This window comes from Silurus meridionalis, chromosome 10, assembly GCF_014805685.1.
Source record: "Silurus meridionalis isolate SWU-2019-XX chromosome 10, ASM1480568v1, whole genome shotgun sequence".
NCBI lineage: Eukaryota > Metazoa > Chordata > Actinopteri > Siluriformes > Siluridae > Silurus > Silurus meridionalis.
The window spans coordinates 7915092-7933111 of NC_060893.1; the positions used below are offsets into that span (position 1 = coordinate 7915092).

The 18020-nt window shown below is 39.1% G+C and overlaps 1 protein-coding gene across 1 annotated transcript in view; it reads right to left on the reverse strand.

Annotated features, from left to right (window-relative positions):
* The window catches only part of LOC124392509 (A disintegrin and metalloproteinase with thrombospondin motifs 20), a 106946-nt gene that overhangs the window by 35139 nt on the left and 53787 nt on the right, over nt 1-18020 (reverse strand). The window contains exons 12-24 of the mRNA XM_046859613.1: nt 17684-17829; nt 17242-17423; nt 14945-15081; nt 14637-14754; nt 7563-7658; nt 5932-6098; nt 5666-5795; nt 5396-5522; nt 4178-4388; nt 3701-3865; nt 2454-2618; nt 1165-1284; nt 934-1041 (exon numbers count right to left, since the gene is read on the reverse strand). Coding sequence (XP_046715569.1) covers nt 934-1041; nt 1165-1284; nt 2454-2618; nt 3701-3865; nt 4178-4388; nt 5396-5522; nt 5666-5795; nt 5932-6098; nt 7563-7658; nt 14637-14754; nt 14945-15081; nt 17242-17423; nt 17684-17829 — 1872 coding nt within the window. The remainder of the gene's footprint in view (nt 1-933; nt 1042-1164; nt 1285-2453; nt 2619-3700; nt 3866-4177; nt 4389-5395; nt 5523-5665; nt 5796-5931; nt 6099-7562; nt 7659-14636; nt 14755-14944; nt 15082-17241; nt 17424-17683; nt 17830-18020) is intronic.

Below are 18020 nucleotides of genomic sequence, written 5' to 3' on the forward strand. Positions count from 1 at the left end.
AAGATTAGTGATCAGTAGTTAGTGTACTGTAATATGTTAATAATTTAACAGCTAGTAACATTTAAAATTTAGTAAAACAGTCGGCGTGTGGACGAAACGAACGTAAAGAGCACACCTGTAGCTGATGGGACTAATCAGTGCACTCTGTTTCAGTGTCTGCCGATGCCGATAAAAAGGAGAGCGTCAAGAGCTAAAACTGGGCTTTGAAGCACCAAAAACGCAGAAAAGATATGTGCTCCAACACCGAACTCTGTCGATCTCACAGCATATCATACCGCATATGCTAGTTTTGCCTGCCATGCGAAACTTTCAATATTGTTACAATTATGTCGTATTGCTATCGTCATCGTAAGATTGGAAAATCATAAGTCGAACCATCATACCTGGGGGACTACCTGTATAACACTGGCACATACAACAAACAGCATTTAAGGTTATTTCATACTTAATGATGGAAAAATATTGAAAAGAAAAAACTACTATTTACAGTACTACTACAGCACAGCAAAGTTTTGTTTATTACAATATTGTCAGGATGAAAGCATTAACAGTCTGAGGAATTTAGGAGTGTTGACAGGGTATGGTTTAAAATTAGATTTAGATTGGAAGAAAACAGAGCGGTGTATTAAACAGAGGCTTACACATTAGCTAAAGTATTCTCAGAACTCACAGTTTGTAAACCCACGGTCTTTTCAGTAACAACCTTCATTACCACAAGGCAAGGGGAAATGGGTTAATGTTTTTCCTGATGGACCACACAGTCTCTTTCTGATGTGTGCAGGAGCTCAAGAAAATTCTTAAATCCAAACATAGAATTGAAATCCAATACCTGTGTCTGGAAATTATTTGACGATTTCAATGTATTTATTTAACAGACACCAATTCAAAGTGTATGTATGTGTGGTACTTTTAGTGTTATTGTGTCTTACTCACTGTAGTCCAGGACCCAAATCTCCACTGGGCATGTAGGTGTCCAGATGCTGCAGGTCGTGGTGTGATGGATGCTGGTGATGTTTGAGGACATGCTGGCAAATCACATTCCTACACACACACACACACACACACACACACACACACACACACACACAAAACTTAGTATGACAAGAATAAATGTACCTTCTGCCTGTGTGTGTGTGTGTGTGAGTTGTGATTGTTATTGTGTACCTTGCGATCCAGTGGTCTCGACGCTGCGTTACACTCTCGGTCGTCCATAGTGTTGTCGTAAGCCCCAGACACACATCTCACCGCTCTCATTTGGTATCCGTGGCCACAGGTCACAGAACACTGCATATGAAGATTGTTATTTCTTACAAGTCAAACTAATAGCCAAAAGTCAGATGTTAGAACGCTCTCCCTTAGAGGCTCAATACATGTTTTATACACTGCCTCTTATTATGCTACATTTAACACAGAGACCACCCAACCAATAAATGCAATCATGCCTTGGAAAACAAAATATTAGCAATTTCGCAAAACAACCGGGATGTGATTGAAACGGTAAAAGATTTAGCAAAGAATAACACTATATTGAAACGCTAATACTCTGGAAATCATTTAGCATTTAGACCAGATGTACCTCATCCCACACTCACACACATACACATACACACACACACACACACACACACACACACACACACACACACACACACACACACACACTCCCTCTCTCTGACATATGACCAATGTCTGCCTTGACATAAGACATGTTAAGTGTTTAAAAGGCTGAGAGGAAGTGCTCCAGCATGTGTTTATTTGGCTAGCAAATTTTGATTACACATGCATAAGCTTCATACACATACCATTCGTTGTGTATTATGGAATTCGGTGAATATACGAAGTGAATTTCTGATATGTGCTAGATCGTCGCAATGCTTGCTTTTAAACATTTTCAATTGTCCAAATTGTTTTATATTTAAGACATATAAGACATCCATCAGCCTTAAAGACATAAAAGTAAAGTGCATTTTATATGAGCTCACAGATGGCTGCAAAAGGAGGTTTTTTTTACTGCCATTTCTAACAAGAGAGCAGGGTTAGCCATGGGTGGCTATAGAATTTGTTTATTGTCTCCTGATTATAAAACTCCTTGAAAAACTTATAAAGCAAAACATGTAAAAAGCCTTTTGAATGGAATACACTACAATGAAAGTAATGATGAAGGCATGCTAAGCAAAATGGCTTGACAAGTGTGTGTGTGGTCTGAGAAAATGTCAGTCCTGAATTTTATCACATGGATAGTTTGAGGTGTGCGTCTTTGTGTGTGTGTGTGTGTGTGTGTGTGTGTGTGTGTGTGTGTGCTATCTGAAAGGATACATGTGGGGAAATCTGATGGTGTATTGAGTTATGAGCTGCTCTGTCTAGACCTTCATTTCCTCTGAACCAGTCGCACTTCACACACACACACACACACACACACACACACACACACACACACACACACACACACTCACTGTGCTCCAGGCGCCGACCTGCCAGGAAGCGCACTCTGAGTGCACACAGCTGCTTATGGTGCGGGGTTTGGGGTTGGGATCACAGAGCTCATCACTGAGCCTCTCCTCTGCCAAAACACAGGACACCTGTCTGCGCCTCACCCCCTTCCCACACGTCACTGTGCACTACACAGACAACCGAAGAGAGATGCATAAAGTGTATGGGTTTATTAAGCATGTAATAAATGCTTACATACATATGAAATATATTTGAATATTGTGCAAAAATGTTATAGAAATGTTTCAAATTAAAGGATTTTCAAGCAGATTTCGGGAAACAAACTGTATGTAAACTCTCAAGTTTGAAAGAAATAACAGCAACAAGGAAATTCTCCTTGACTTTTCCAACCATATGTGGTTCTTTACCAAACTGTTGCCACAAACTTGGATGTGTTAGCATTATATTTTTCCTTCATTTAAACTAGAAGATCCAAACCTGTTCCAACATGACAAATGTTCCTGTGCACAAAGCCAGCTCCATGAAGATTTACATTATTACATGAAGTGGAAGATCTTAAGTGGCCTGTGATAGAGGCCTCACCTCAACCCTGTTGAACACCTTTGGGATGAAATGGAACACTGACTGCACCCCAGGTCTCCTCACCTCACCTACATCAGTACCTGACTTTACTAATGCCCTTGTGGATGAATGAGCACAAATCTACACAAGCACACTCACTAAACTAAAATCTAGTTCAATCTTGTTCAACAGTTCAAATGACAAACGTTTCCTTATAGAAACGTTTGTCATTTTTGGAAGGCGTCACCTGTGTTAGGACTTTCTAACATTTAGAGGTAAAGCTGTATAAAACATGTAGTTCAATGTTAGCAAAGCAATTCATTTGTCCTATGAGACTTAGGAAGAAAGAAAGAAAACAGGCTGGTGAGGGAATTAATTGTTTAATTAATAACATTAACTGTGTTTGAGATAGACAGAACAACAGATAGTTAGAACAACAATCAACTTTGAATTTGGTGCTCTGCAACATCACACAACCCCTGCTAATGATGATTTAATAATAAAAATCAATATGATCATCATCATCATCACAACAAAAGATAATGACATTTATAATAATAAAAATAATAATAATTCTTCTTCTTATTATTGTTGTTTTTATTATTAACATTTTTTCATATCAGCACTCTCTACCATGCTTTATTCCTAGCATATCAAGACACCATGATAGTGTGAATATAAAGCCTACCTCTGTCCATTCGCTGATGGACCAGTCAGGACATGGCGTGTCGTTACAGGGTTCAGAGACGACTCTCTGGTACACGCTGCACTCGCGCTCCGCCAGTCTGCGGCCGAGATTGTTCATGCAGTAGGAGTCACGTGTACGAGTGCCTCGCCCACAGCTTTTAGAACACTACAAGTGCAATTTTACATTAGCTAGTATAATACCGCAATGGTACTTATTGTCACTGAATATAGCTTACATTTACACAAGGGCCATTGCTGAAAACATTTAATCTTTTTATCTTCAAAAATAATTTTCACTGTGACTAAAAGAGATTTTTCCAAAAACATACGCATAGTATTTCGAAAAAACACCCTTCATGATCAGATGCTTTGTGGTCCTGTACATGCAACCTCTAGGTAGAGTACTTAACTCAAGAATTATAGAATAAGACTTCACTAATTCAGAATCTACTAAGTGAAGAAGCTAGAAGCAGCTCACCTGAGACCAGGCACTGTATTGCCAGTTCTTGAGAAGACAGTCTCCATGACAGGGCTCACGGCTCTGAGGTTTTTCCAGATCTGCACACGCTCGGGATTCTACTCTTTCACTTCCTCTCTTCGATCGACTATAGCGCATGCATAGCACCTCCAGAGTACGATACCCAGGCCCACATTTTGTGGAGCACTCACTCTTACCAGTCACATGCCACCTAAACATAAAGGTTAGTTGTTTAAGACAGAAAAATAGAGTCTGTAAAATAAGCAAAGGAAAAAAAGTGTATTTCTTGACGTGTGCAACCATTTCGAAATTTTTTGATCTAATATACATCTACTGCAACTTTTGCATATGCAGTTAAAACGGAGAAGAATATCGACACATTTAACTGGATGAAGAATCTTATTTTTAGAGGAGAATAACTCTAGTCATAACTCTATCATTACCTAGACAGCTGCAACAGACTGAACTGAATAAAACCCATTAGTTATGTTTATTCTCTAAATATGGAAAATGAAACCCATTTGTATAACTCGAGTCTAAATATGCTGAACTTTTGGAATTGAGACTACTCCATCCCAGAATTACTATTAAAGTTCTCCAGGATTTGAATATTTCAATAAAACGAATTAAGACAAGACTTTTTTTTTAAATGCGTCTCATTCTAAAACTTTTTTATTTTTACAATGACTATAGTAGCATCTATGATTGTGTGTAATGAAGTGGCACTATTTTGATTGTTTAGTTTTAAAATTCTGTAACGTCCATAGGCTTTTATTTATTTATTATGTAAAAAAGTTCTTTCGGCTTCTCCCATTAGGGGTCGCCACAGCGGACCATCCGCATGTTTGTTTTGGCACATGTTTTTATGCTGGATGCCCTTCCTAATGCAACCCTCCCCATTTATCCAGGCTTGGAACCGGCACTAAGGCTTGTGCAACCCTAATGGCTGGGGTTGGTTCCCTGACCGGGGATCGAACCCAGGCCGCAGCGTTGAGAACGCCGCATCCTAACCACTAGACCACCAGGGAACCATTTATGTAAACTCTTTTATTTCAAATGTGCTAAACTGTATTACCCTTTCTAATAGTCAGATCCCTACAAACAGATGCAATGGGGAATGGTTAAACTGAAAAACATTGAATAATATCCTGTATATTTATTCACAGTCAGTTTTTCAAGAGATCAGTGATTGTGTGCTACTTGTGTGTGAATGTGTACCTAAGTTCACAGTCTATATTGCAGTTCTCTGTAACACCCCTTGGTTGAGGAAGATGCTCACACCTCTGATCTGACACCACCAGGCGGTCACTCTTACGCACACACATTGCTTTTCTCCGACGCTCTCCTGTTGTAGCACACACACATAAACATTTATTTTTTAAATCTAGCGTATAGATGTTGAGAAGCGGAAGGACTGAAGCTTGATTTTGAACTTTTCATTAGGTGGAGATCCAAATAGTTTCTATCATATCAAGTGATACTTGATACCTTGGCACATGCGGCTGCACTCCTGCCAAGGGCCTGAGGGGTCCCACACAAACTGCTCCTGGTGCTCCTCTATAGGAATGTTAAATGAATAACGCACATCAGGACTATAGAGGTTCCCCACACACAATACCTAAAAAAGTTCAAAATATCAGGATCAGAATTTATGAACTCACAAAGAGGGTACCTAAATGTATATGTAAAGTTTGAAAAGTGTCATCCCTCTGGCTAGATCACATCTGTGTCGGAGTCAAAGGTTTAATACTAACCTGTAGAATGAGCTCTTCTTCCATGCGCTCAGTGCAATTAATGCGCTCCTCTGTGGTGTTCGAGCCACTGTACTCGATCGGCGTTCCTTTTAAGGAGATTTCCCTTTTAAACATGGACACCACAAAGTTTCCATTCAGCAGGAAGTTTGACTGGCTGTCAGAAAGAGCTGGGAAATAAAGAGCAATATGAAATGTTTAGGATAACGAAAATAACCCTTAATTAACTGCACTCAAGATAATTAGAAATACACAGTAAATGCCAATACCATCTATAAACACTGTACCTTTCTTGAATCATAGGTTTTGAGTAAGTGTGTGTATGTGTGTAAATATACTGCCTTACTCATGTATTTTTAAAAGTGTGCATGTGTGCACCAGTGTTTGTTTGACTAATCACACTTTAGAGTCAGCCCCTGCTACGGTGTGAGAAGGTTTAAGCAAATGTTACTCTCTTCTTAACACATTCATTTACTTTCACACCGTATAATAGTCCTCCATCAACCACTTCCCTCCCATCTGTCTCTAATTACATCTCTCTGCCCCTCATTTATCTTTCCCGCTCTGTCTCTGACACTCCGGTTGCTTTCCCTTCGTCCTGCTTTTCCCTGAAATCGCTATGACTTTGTGAAGAAATACTCTGCACATACAATAAATTAAGCCACACAACCTCTGAAACTGCTCACTCAACCAACCTGCCAACAAAATGCTACCCTTTCATATTTGTTGGTCATAATAACGTTATAATAGAGCATTAGCTGATACAGATGTAGTGCAATATCATTTAAAGAAACATGAATTAAAAATGTATATAGTAATAAAACACTTTTGTGTAATAAGGCTAGTTTTAAAAGTGGTGTTTTATTTATTTGTTCCTCTCTGTTCCACATCTGACAACTATTTCATTTGACTTAAATAATATCAAAAATTAAGGGACAATCCACTGATATATATGTACAGGTAGTCCCTGACTTACGATGGAAATGGAATCTGATGACCCCATCGTAAATTGAAAATATGGGGACATGGCCTAGCCCAGTGGTCCCAACCTTTTTTGCGCCACGGACCGGTTTAATGTCGGACAATATGTGGCAGATAAAATGATACAAATGGCATAAAAACTGGTATTTTCTAAATATAATAATAAACGTGAATCCACTGTGTTGTTGTTTTGTTCATTTATGTATCAACTGACCCACGGACCAGTGCCGATCTGCAGCCCGGGGGTTGGGGACCACTGGCCTAGCCTTCCCAGGAGTCTTAAAGAATGCTGAATGTGAAACTTAAAATTGACAATTTTGTCTTAACACTATTGTCATCAAAAGATTGAAAAGTTGAACCATTGTAAACATCGTAAAAACAAAAAAACAAACCTATATATAGATATTTATATTTATATATATATATATATATATATATATATATATATATATATATATATATAAATAAAGAGAGAGAGAGAGAGAGAGAGAGAGAGAGAGAGAATGTCCGACTGTATTCAGTTTTTATACATCACTGATGATGTTAAATAATCAATTTGCAGAAATATATAAATAAAGTTGTAGAATAAGTTGCAGAAATATTAAATACGTTTAAAAATCATGAATGCCACTTTCACACATGGTAAGACCTACCGAGGTAGTTATCATCTTCAGGAGTTCCTGAATAGCTAAACTGCCGGACATCAATGTTGGTTGCACCAGCTGGGATTCGTACCACAACGTTATAACCTAGAGATTGTAACAAAAAATCATAGGGGGGAAAACCAAGAGGAAATTAATTTTCAACAACCTTAAAAAGAGAAGTGACAGTTGTTTTTCACTTTCCATCACACCTTGAGTTAATAGCTTCAATATGCTGCATGGCCTAGTTCTGGAAAACTGAAGACACCTTTTAGGCTTTAAATGTCACACATGGAAAAGTAAACACAGGAAGGAACGCAAAGAATAAAAATCAAGAATAAAAAAAAAAACCCCTTTGCTTTCCCACATAAGTCAATGCCCACCCACAAACACAAAAAACAAGAAGGGGAAAAAGAAAAGCAGAAGTAATTATGGCCTAGAAGTTTGGGTTATCCTGTAATTTCCCACAAGTATTCCAAAGCAGTCTTCCAAAGCAGGAGAGTTGAGTAGAGTAGAGTAGAGTAGCGTAGTGTAGTTTAGTGTAGTGTAGTGTAGTGTGTAGTGTAGAGTAGTGTAGTGTAGAGTAGTGTAGTAGTGTAGAGTGGTGTGAGTGTGGTGTAGTGTAGTGTAGAGTAGTGTAGAGTAGAGTAGTGTAGTGTGTAGTGTAGTGTAGTGTAGTGGTGTAGAGTGGTGTAGTGTAGTGTAGTGTAGTGTAGTGTAGTGTAGTGTAGAGTAGTGTAGAGTAGTGTAGTGTAGTGTAGTGTAGTGTAGTGTAGAGTAGAGTAGTGTAGAGTAGAGTAGTGTAGAGTAGTGTAGTGTGTGTAGTGTAGAGTGGTGTAGTGTAGAGTGGTGTAGAGTAGAGTAGTGTAGTGTAGAGTGGTGTAGTGTAGTGTAGTGTAGAGAGTAGTGTAGAGTAGAGTAGTGTAGTAGTGTAGAGTGGTGTGGTGTAGTGTAGTGTAGAGTGGTGTGGTGTAGTGTAGTGTAGAGTAGTGTGGTGTAGAGTAGAGTAGTGTAGTGCAGTGTAGAGTAGTGTAGAGTAGTGTAGAGTGGTGTAGAGTAGAGTAGCGTGGTGTAGTTTAGTGTAGTCAAGTGTAGAGTAGTGTAGTCTAGTGAAGAGTAGTGTAGAGTGTAGTGTAGTGCAGTGTAGTGCAGTGTAGTCAAGTGTAGAGTAGTGTAGTGTAGTGTAGTGTAGTGCAGTGTATTGCAGAGGAGTGTAGTGTAGAGTAGTGTAGTCTAGTGAAGAGTAGTGTAGTGTAGTGTAGTGTAGTGGTGTAGTGTAATGTGGTGTAGTGTAGAGTAGTGTAGAGTAATGTGGTGTGGTGTGAGTGTAGAGTAGTGTGGTGCAGTGTGGTGCAGAGTGGTGTAGAGTGGTGTGGTGCAGTGTGGTGCAGAGTAGTGTAGTGTAGTGTAATGTGGTGTAGTGTAGAGTGGTGTAGAGTAGTGTAGTGTAGTGGTGTGGTGTGAGTGGTGTAGTGTAGAGTAGTGTAGAGTGGTGTGGTGTAGTGTGGTGTAGTGTAGTGGTGTGGTGTAGTGTGGTGTAGTGTAGAGTGGTGTGAGTAGTGTAGAGTGTGTAGTGTGGTGTAGTGTAGTAGTGTAGTGTAGAGTAGTGTAGAGTAGTGTAGTGCAGTGTAGTGCAGAGTAGTGTAGTGTAATGTAGTGTAGTGTAGAGTAGTGTAGAGTAGTGTAGTGTAGTGTCGTGTAGTGTAGAGTAGTGTAGTGTAGAGTAGTGTAGTTTAGTGCAGTCAAGAGTATAGTATTGTAGTGTAGTGTAGTGTAGTGTAGTTTATTGTAATCAAGTGTAGAGTAGTGTAGTGTAGTGTAGAGTAGTGTAGTGTAGTGTAGTGTAGAGTAGTGTAGAGTAGTGTAGTGTAGTGTAATGTAGTGTAGAGTAGTGTAATGTAATGTAGTGTAGTGTACTTAGAGTAGTGTAGTGTAGTGTAATGTGGTGTGATGTAGAGTAGTGTAGTGTAATGTAGTGTAGAGTAGTTAAGTGTAATGTAGTGTAGTGTGAGAGTAGTGTAGTGTAGAGTGAGTGTAGTGTAGTGCAGTGCAGTGTAGTGCAGAGTAGTGTAGAGTAGTGTAGTGTAGTGGTGTAGTGTAGAGTAGAGTAGTGTAGTAGTGTAGTGCAGTGTAGTGCAGTGTAGTCAAGTGTAGAGTAGTGTGTAGTGTAGTGTAGAGTGTAGTGTAGTGTGTAGAGTAGTGTAGTGTAGTGTAGAGTAGTGTAGTGTAGTGTAGTGTAGTGTAGTGTAGAGTAGTGTAGTGTAGTGTAGTGTAGTGTAGTGTAGTGTAGTGTAATGTGTAGTGTAGTGTACTTAGAGTAGTGTAGTGTAGTGTAGTGTAATGTAGTGTAATGTGTAGTGTAGAGTAGTGTAGTGTAATGTAGTGTAGAGTAGTTAAGTGTAATGTGGTGTAGTGGAGAGTAGTGTGGTGTAGTGTAGTGTAGCAGTGTAGTGTAGTGTAGTGTAGTGTAGAGTGTAGAGTAGTGTAGTGTAGTGTGTGCAGTGTAGAGTAGTGCAGTGTAGTGTAGAGTAGTACAGTTTAGTGCAGTCAAGAGTATAGTAGTGTAGTGTAGTGTAGTGTAGTGCAGTGTAGTGTGGTGTAGAGTAGTGTAGTGTAGTGTAGAGTGGTGTGGTGTGGTGTAGTGTGTAGTGTAGTGTGTGTAGTGTAGTGTGTAGAGTGGTGTGAGTGTGGTGTAGTGTGAGTGTAGTGTGGTGTGAGAGTGGTGTAGTGTGAGTGGTGTAGAGTGTGGTGTAGAGTAGTGTGTAGAGTAGTGTGAGTGTGGTGTAGAGTAGTGTGGTGTGGTGTGGTAGTGTAGTGTAGAGTGGTGTAGTGTAGAGTGGTGTAGTGTAGAGTAGTGTAGAGTAGAGTAGTGTAGAGTAGTGTGGTGTGGTGTAGTGTGAGTGGTGTAGTGTAGAGGTAGTGTAGTGTGGTGTAGAGTGTAGTGTAGAGTGGTGTGGTGTAGTGGTGTGGTGTGAGTGGTGTGGTGTGGAGTGGTGTAGTGTAGTGTAGTGTGAGAGTGGTGTGGTGTGAGTGGTGTAGAGTGGTGTGGTGTAGAGTGGTGTAGTGTAGTGTGGTGTAGTGTGTAGTGTAGTGTAGTAGTGTAGTGTAGTGTGTGCAGTGTAGTGTAGAGTAGTGTAGTGTAGTGTAGTGTAGTGTAGTGTGGTGTAGAGTGGTGTAGTGTAGAGTAGTGTAGTCTAGTGAAGAGTAGTGTAGTGTAGTGTAGTGTAATGTGGTGTAGTGTAGAGTAGTGTGAGTGTAATGTAGTGTAGTGTAGTGTAGTGTAGAGTAGTGTAGTGCAGTGTAGTGCAGAGTAGTGTAGAGTAGTGTAGTGCAGTGTAGTGCAGAGTAGTGTAGTGTAATGTAGTGTAGTGTAGAGTAGTGTAGAGAGTAGTGTAGTGTGTGTAGTGTAGAGTAGTGTAGTGTAGTGTAGTGTGAGTGGTGTGGTGCAGTGTGGTGCAGAGTAGTGTAGTGTAATGTGGTGTAGTGTAGAGTGTAGAGTAGTGTAGTGTGGTGTAGTGTAGTGTAGAGTAGTGTAGAGTAGTGTAGTTTAGTGCAGTCAAGAGTATAGTATTGTAGTATAGTGTAGTGTAGTGTAGTTTAATGTAATCAAGTGTAGAGTAGTGTGGTGTGGTGTAGAGTAGTGTGGTGTGGTGTAGTGTAGAGTGGTGTAGAGTAGTGTGGTGTGGTGTAATGTAGTGTAGAGTAGTGTAATGTAGTGTAGTAGTGTAGTGTACTTAGAGTAGTGTAGTGTGGTGTAATGTAGTGTAATGTAGAGTAGTGTGGTGTAATGTAGTGTAGAGTAGTTAAGTGTAATGTGGTGTAGTGTAGAGTAGTGTGGTGTGGTGTAGTGTGAGTAGTGTGGTGTGGTGTGGTGTAGTGTGAGTAGTGTGGTGTAGTGTAGTGTAGTGTGTAGAGTAGTGTAGAGTAGTGCAGTGTAGTGTAGTGAAGAGTAGTGTAGAGTAGTGTGGTGTGTAGTGTAGTTTAGTGTAATCAAGTGTAGAGTAGTGTAGTGTAGTGTAGAGTAGTGTAGTGTGGTGTAATGTGGTGTAGTGTAGTGTGTAGAGTAGTGTGGTGTAGTGTAGTGTAATGTGGTGTAGAGTGGTGTAGTGTAGTGTAATGTAATGTAGTGTAGTGTACTTAGAGTAGTGTAGTGTGGTGTAGTGTAATGTAGTGTAATGTAGTGTGTAGTGTAGAGTGGTGTAGTGTGGTGTGGTGTAGTGTAATGTAGTGTAGTGTAGAGTAATGTAGTGTGGTGTGGTGTGAGTAGTGTGGTGTAGTGTGGTGTAGTGTAGTGTAGTGTAGTGTAATGTAGTGTGGTGTAGTGTAGAGTAATGTAGTGTAGTGTAGTGTAGAGTAGTGTGGTGTGTAGTGTAGTGTGAGTGTAGTGTGGTGTAGAGTGGTGTAGTGTAGTGTAATGTAGTGTAGAGTAGTGTGGTGTAATGTAGTGTAGTGTAATGTAGTGTAGAGTAGTATAGTGTAATGTAGTGTAGTGTAATGTAGTGTAGAGTAGTGTAGTGTAATGTAGTGTAGTGTAGTGTAATGTAGTGTAGAGTAGTGTAGTGAAGAGTAGTGTAGAGTAGTGTAGTGTAGTGTAGTGTAATGTAGTGTAATGTAGTGTAGAGTAGTGTAGTGTAATGTAGTGTAGTGTAGAGTGTAGTGTAGTGTAGTGTAGTGTAGTGTGTAGAGTAGTGTAATGTAGTGTAGAGTAGTGTAGTGTAATGTAATGAAGAGTAGTGTAGAGTAGTGTAGTGTAATGTAGTGTAATGTAGTGTAGAGTAGTGTAGTGTAATGTAGTGTAGTGTAGAGTAGTGTAGTGTAGTGCAGTGCAGAGTAGTGTAATGTAGTGTAGAGTAGTGTAGTGTAATGTGGTGTGGTGTGGTGTAATGTAGTGTAGAGTAGTGTAGTGAAGAGTAGTGTAGAGTGGTGTAATGTAATGAAGAGTAGTGTAGAGTAGTGTAGTGTAATGTGGTGTAGAGTAGTGTAGTGAAGAGTGGTGTAGAGTGGTGTAATGTAATGAAGAGTAGTGTAGAGTAGTGTAGTGTAATGTAGTGTAATGTAGTGTAGTGTAGTGTAGTGAGTGTAGTGTAATGTGAGTGTAGAGTAGTGTGTAGTGTGGTGCAGTGTAGAGTGGTGTAATGTAGTGTGTAGAGTAGTGTAGTGTAATGTGGTGTAGTGTGGTGTAATGTGGTGTAGAGTGGTGTAGTGTAGTGTGTAGTGTAGTGTGTGTAGTGTGGTGCAGTGCAGTGTGAGTAGTGTAATGTGGTGTGGTGTGGTGTGGTGTAGTGTAGTGTGGTGCAGTGTAGAGTAGTGTAATGTAATGTAGTGTAATGTACTTAGAGTAGTGTAGTGTAGTGTAGTGTAGTGTAGAAGAAAAGAAAAGAGAAGAGAAGAAAAGAGAAGAGAAGAGAGAAGAGAGAGAAGAGAAGAGAGAAGAAGAGAAGAGAAGAGAAGAGAAGAGAGAGAAGAGAGAAGAAGAGAAGAGAAGAGAAGAAGAGAAGAGAAGAGAAGAGAAGAGAAGAGAAGAGAAGAGAAGAGAAGAGAAGAGAAGAGAAGAGAAGAGATGTTAATGTTGATGTTACGGGATAGTTACGTCCATAGATGGCAGCACTGATATAGGATTTTTCCTCTTCCACTTTATCGTCCTTTATAACCCTCTATAAATCTATTCAGTTTATGAATTTAAAATTTATGAGAATAAGAAATGGTTTCTCACTTATTTAACGTTTACATTTATCTCATCATCATTAATGTCCAAGAGATATGTCTAAGAGAAAAAATGCCAAGGTGGTTCACACCTTAATAAGACACTTTCTGTAGTCAAGTAGATCAGTAGAGCTCTATTGTATCTCGCTCTAAAACTGAGAATTTTCCTGAAGCGATAGTGATGCCCTTTCTTATTTGCTATGGACAGAGTGTCTCTCTAAATCTCCCACAGAGGGAAAACCCATCTACACATACATCAGTCTAAAAAATCTGAGACGGCTGGCTTAATCCCAAACTACCTACACTAACGCCACACACACACACACACACACACACACACACACACACACACACTAACTTACAGCCACAAATCGGTTAGAAAGCACCAGTGTAGACCACAGATTTTCCACACAAGCTGACCTGAGATCAGAAACAGTGGACTCTGCCTCAGGCAGTTCACAAGAGAATTAGACTGAACACTGAGCCCAGAATACAAACATGGATTTGCAACAGAAAGAGGAACACACTCCTAGTCAAAGCTCTAGGATTCCTGTGGTCTACCTCAAATCACTTCTGAACAATAGGACTGTATGGGAGGCCTTGACCACAGTAATTGGCCTGGCCAAATTAAATCAGGCACCAAAGGTCCATCATTGGTATTGGTAAATTCCCTGGATTCTTTCTTCTGCTAGGTCACTAGAGGACTACTCCACCCTGGCATTTATACAATCCCTACATTTATATAGTATAGATATAACAACAAACCGCAACAGATTAAATGCCATAGACGTGTGTGAATATTAAGAGTCTAGTGGAATGTGTAACAATGTAGTATACACTTACTACACATTGTTGTGCTGCAAGACCTTTTTACATATCCTGCATCCTAAATTATAAAATACAATTTTAAAGCACTGTTCAATTGCAAAAAAACGAATCTACTATGTATAGATGTTAGTAAAGCAGATCATGAAAGATAAAGTAGAGAACAGAAAGCAGATAGGTATATCTCATCATTTACATCATACATACATCCCAGTAGTGTGAATGATTTAGGGTTTTTTTTAATGCTGCAAAACAGTCACATTCTTGTCCTTTGATTTTGAGACACAAGACGTAACAATGGCTGCAGATAAAGCTTCAAAGGACTGGGGTCTATCCTAATTTAAATCAGGGACGGGTGATGTATTGTGCATGTAGGTAAAAATAATATGTAGAGTTACAGAATTTTTTATTTTGTAAAAATAACAAATCATCTCAAATGGCAAAAATTCAGACCACATCTTTGTGGTCACTAGACAAAAACTCAGATTCAACCTCCGTTTTGTACTTTTATAACCCATTTATAAAAGCAATTCACCAACTTCCCCAGTGAAATCTTACCATATTGTGCATTATTGAAAGTCCCAGCAACAGTCCTACAGGACGAGTTGTCCCCTCCACACACTCCACACTTATCATTCCTGGCCTTGGAGTTTAAAACATGATCACAACCCGCTTGCTGTAGGACAATAAAACATACATATGATTACTGTAAAAAAAACTCTCTTCAAACTTCAAAACAACCAGTATATAAATATATATATATATATATATATATATATATATATATACACACACACACACACACACACACACACACACACACACACACACACACACACACATACATACACACACATGTACAGTACCCTGCAAAGTCCTTGAACGCAGATGTCATAAGTGTCAGGACCACAAGGAGTTCCATCAACCACTCGATCGTGCAGCTGGTAGTAGGACATTGTCCCAGCAACACGACAGAACAGCTTACATCGATCCTTCATGAGGACTACAAATAATGGATACATTCTATTGTAAGCAACAATCAAACCATGCACAATTCATTTACATGTGAATTTTATCTGATTAATAGATAGATAGACAGACAGACAGACAGACAGACAGACAGACAGACAGACAGACAGACAGATATTATAGATAGTTAGTATGCAATGACAGTGAAATGCAATGTACCTGTTAGACTTTACACTAACAGTACCTGAAAATAAAAAGCAACTCAAAAAAACTATAAGATTTTAAACATTCACCAAAATAAAAATCCTCAACTAACTCATATGGAAAGACCAAAGCTTTGTATATTAAATGAACCTAGCAGAACACTATATAAACGGGAATATTACATATATTATTGACACTGTTTTTATATGGAAAGTGTACAATCTGTATTCAAAGACTTTTCTGGGTCTAAATATCTGTCAGCCTATTTCTATAAAGTGTGTATAGGGAAACTGCCTGAAATAATTCGCCTTGATCTCATCCAGCTAGCCTTATGCTGCCAAACACACGTAGCGGCTATGAAGGCCAGCACAATTATGAAGGAATTCGCCGACCAGACAAACATTCAACACAACGCATTCAGAGGTAAATAAAAAGTCATGTGTGTCCCTTTACACAATATGCTGGTATGAACACTGGTAACATGTGCTACAGTTTACACCTTTTAAAGAAAACCTATCAACTAAATGTGCTTAGAAAGCTACCTGAACCATTTAGCCCCGAGGCCAAGAACAAATAACAGAGTCAGTGTGAAAGGAGCAAGGGTGTGTGACTTTGTTTTACTCCACTCTTGCAAAAAACAAATGTGCATGTGTGTGTTTGAAGCGAACACTGAGGAAGTACTAAGTATAAGTAGAACCTTGCTAAATAAACAGTCATTACAGTACGAGGTGTGAGGCAGGAAAAGAGAGCAATGGCCTGTCAGGGCAAGGTTTTTTTCTTGGAAAAATCACTTCTTAGGGGCTACAGAGACTCCTGCATAGCAGTGTATACAGTTTCCAATCAGATTTTTTATAAAGCACATCAAATGTAGTTCTGCTTCTCGAGCTATAGAGTTATACAATATGCTGTAGTTGATATAAACAACATTACAGAACATTATAATGGACACGTCGCTCTGGATAAGGGCGTCTGCTAAATTCCGCAAATGTAAATGTGAATGTAAATTATAATGGTCAATTAGAGTAATAAACTCCTAGGCTTGATCTGCCCAGATCACTGTGAAGGTTTTTGAAATAATCTAATATTCAAAGTTGTACAGAATTGAGAAGTAAATACTACACAAACTGGATGTCCCAAAGTTTTCCAATTCCCCAAAATGATCTGCAAATGTTATCATATAATGCATTATAATATATTAGAATATTCAGAATATCTCAATGCATAAAGTACTTAATAAACTGTATTTCTGTTCTGTATTTATTTAAGTACATACATAAGCAATATTGTAGTAATCATTAAGACTGTTCTGTGCTCATTTTATTCTTATTTACAATCTGCTTTGATAAAACATCATTTGACTCACACTCCTGGACAAAACAAGGCAGAAACTTTAAGCTTTAAATGATATTAATAAATCACTATTCATGGAATTTGTAAGAATCAAAAAAATAGGTGAAGTAACTTATTCATTTTGTTCCATTTAATGTTGACATATTCAATTTTACATCAAAGCTTTTAATCATTTTCATGATTATTATGATTTTTCCCTGCCCCCACCGAACGGTTCATTACAGCAAAAGTAAACAAGCAAATGGTGGCATAGGAAATCTCAGAAGTGCATTTGTTTCATTCTTTGACACATTATTTGTTATAATATCATTTATATATTTTTGGCAATTTTTAGCTTGACCCATATTAATTTTTTTTGTTCAGAAGTGTAGTAAAACTAATGATTAGTAATTCTATTCTCTGGTGTCACCCAGGAGAGAATGAGTTGACTTTTTTAGAAAGGGCTTTCCGAAAGTCTGTTTCTTACATCACCTCAGGGGTTTATTCTTACTACTGTCACCTCTGGTTTGCTATTGGGGATATAACATCTACATCAGGATTGCTATAAAGCTACTTTGTGATAAAAGACAGTATATAAACAAAATTGTATTCAGCTAAAATTTCATTATATATGTGAGGGTTGTGGAGCTGAAATACTCACTTCCACTGTATTTGGGAACCCATCGGACGCTGGAAGGCAGGCCACTGATGTTAAAATGTTTGCCATCAAACTGCGAGCATTGCTCTTCTCTAAAGTCTTTCCAGCCCCTTGGACACGGCTCGGTGTTACAGGAGCGGAATTTCATACGCCGTCCCACACAGAAACGCCCACCGTTTCTTGGCCTATTACATGCACACACACACACACACACACACACACACACACACGTTCTTATATGTGACAGGATCAAAAACAAATCATAAAAAGGGCTATGACTTCAGAAGCCATTTGCTGAAATTAAATGGCATAAAATGTACAAGGTCCAATGTCCTCTTAAAGCTTATAAACATCTCCAGAACATCTTGGTTTAGAGTAAAAGTTCACATTTGGACTGATTGAGATTTGTGTCCATTGTAACTGTAGATTCTCTCTAAAGCCTTACTCAGGTCTGTTGCAGTCTCTAGATGTGCTGCGTGTACCGCCACCACAGCTCCTGGAACACACACTGTAGGGTCCCCACGGTCCCCATTCACCATGCACCGGCCTCGTCTCCATCTCTCTGTTCACACACATACCATGCCTGCAGTGCTACACACACACACACACACACACACACACACACACACCCAGGTTAAAACAAGTCATATGGTGGTTGAAAATAATCCGCATCAAAGTTTTCGGATATCCAATATCATGTAGACTGTGTGTCAAAGTAAAACCATCGACATCTCTGACAGTTTTAAAGGCACACAAAGTGTAGTCTGTGTTTCTAATCCAAT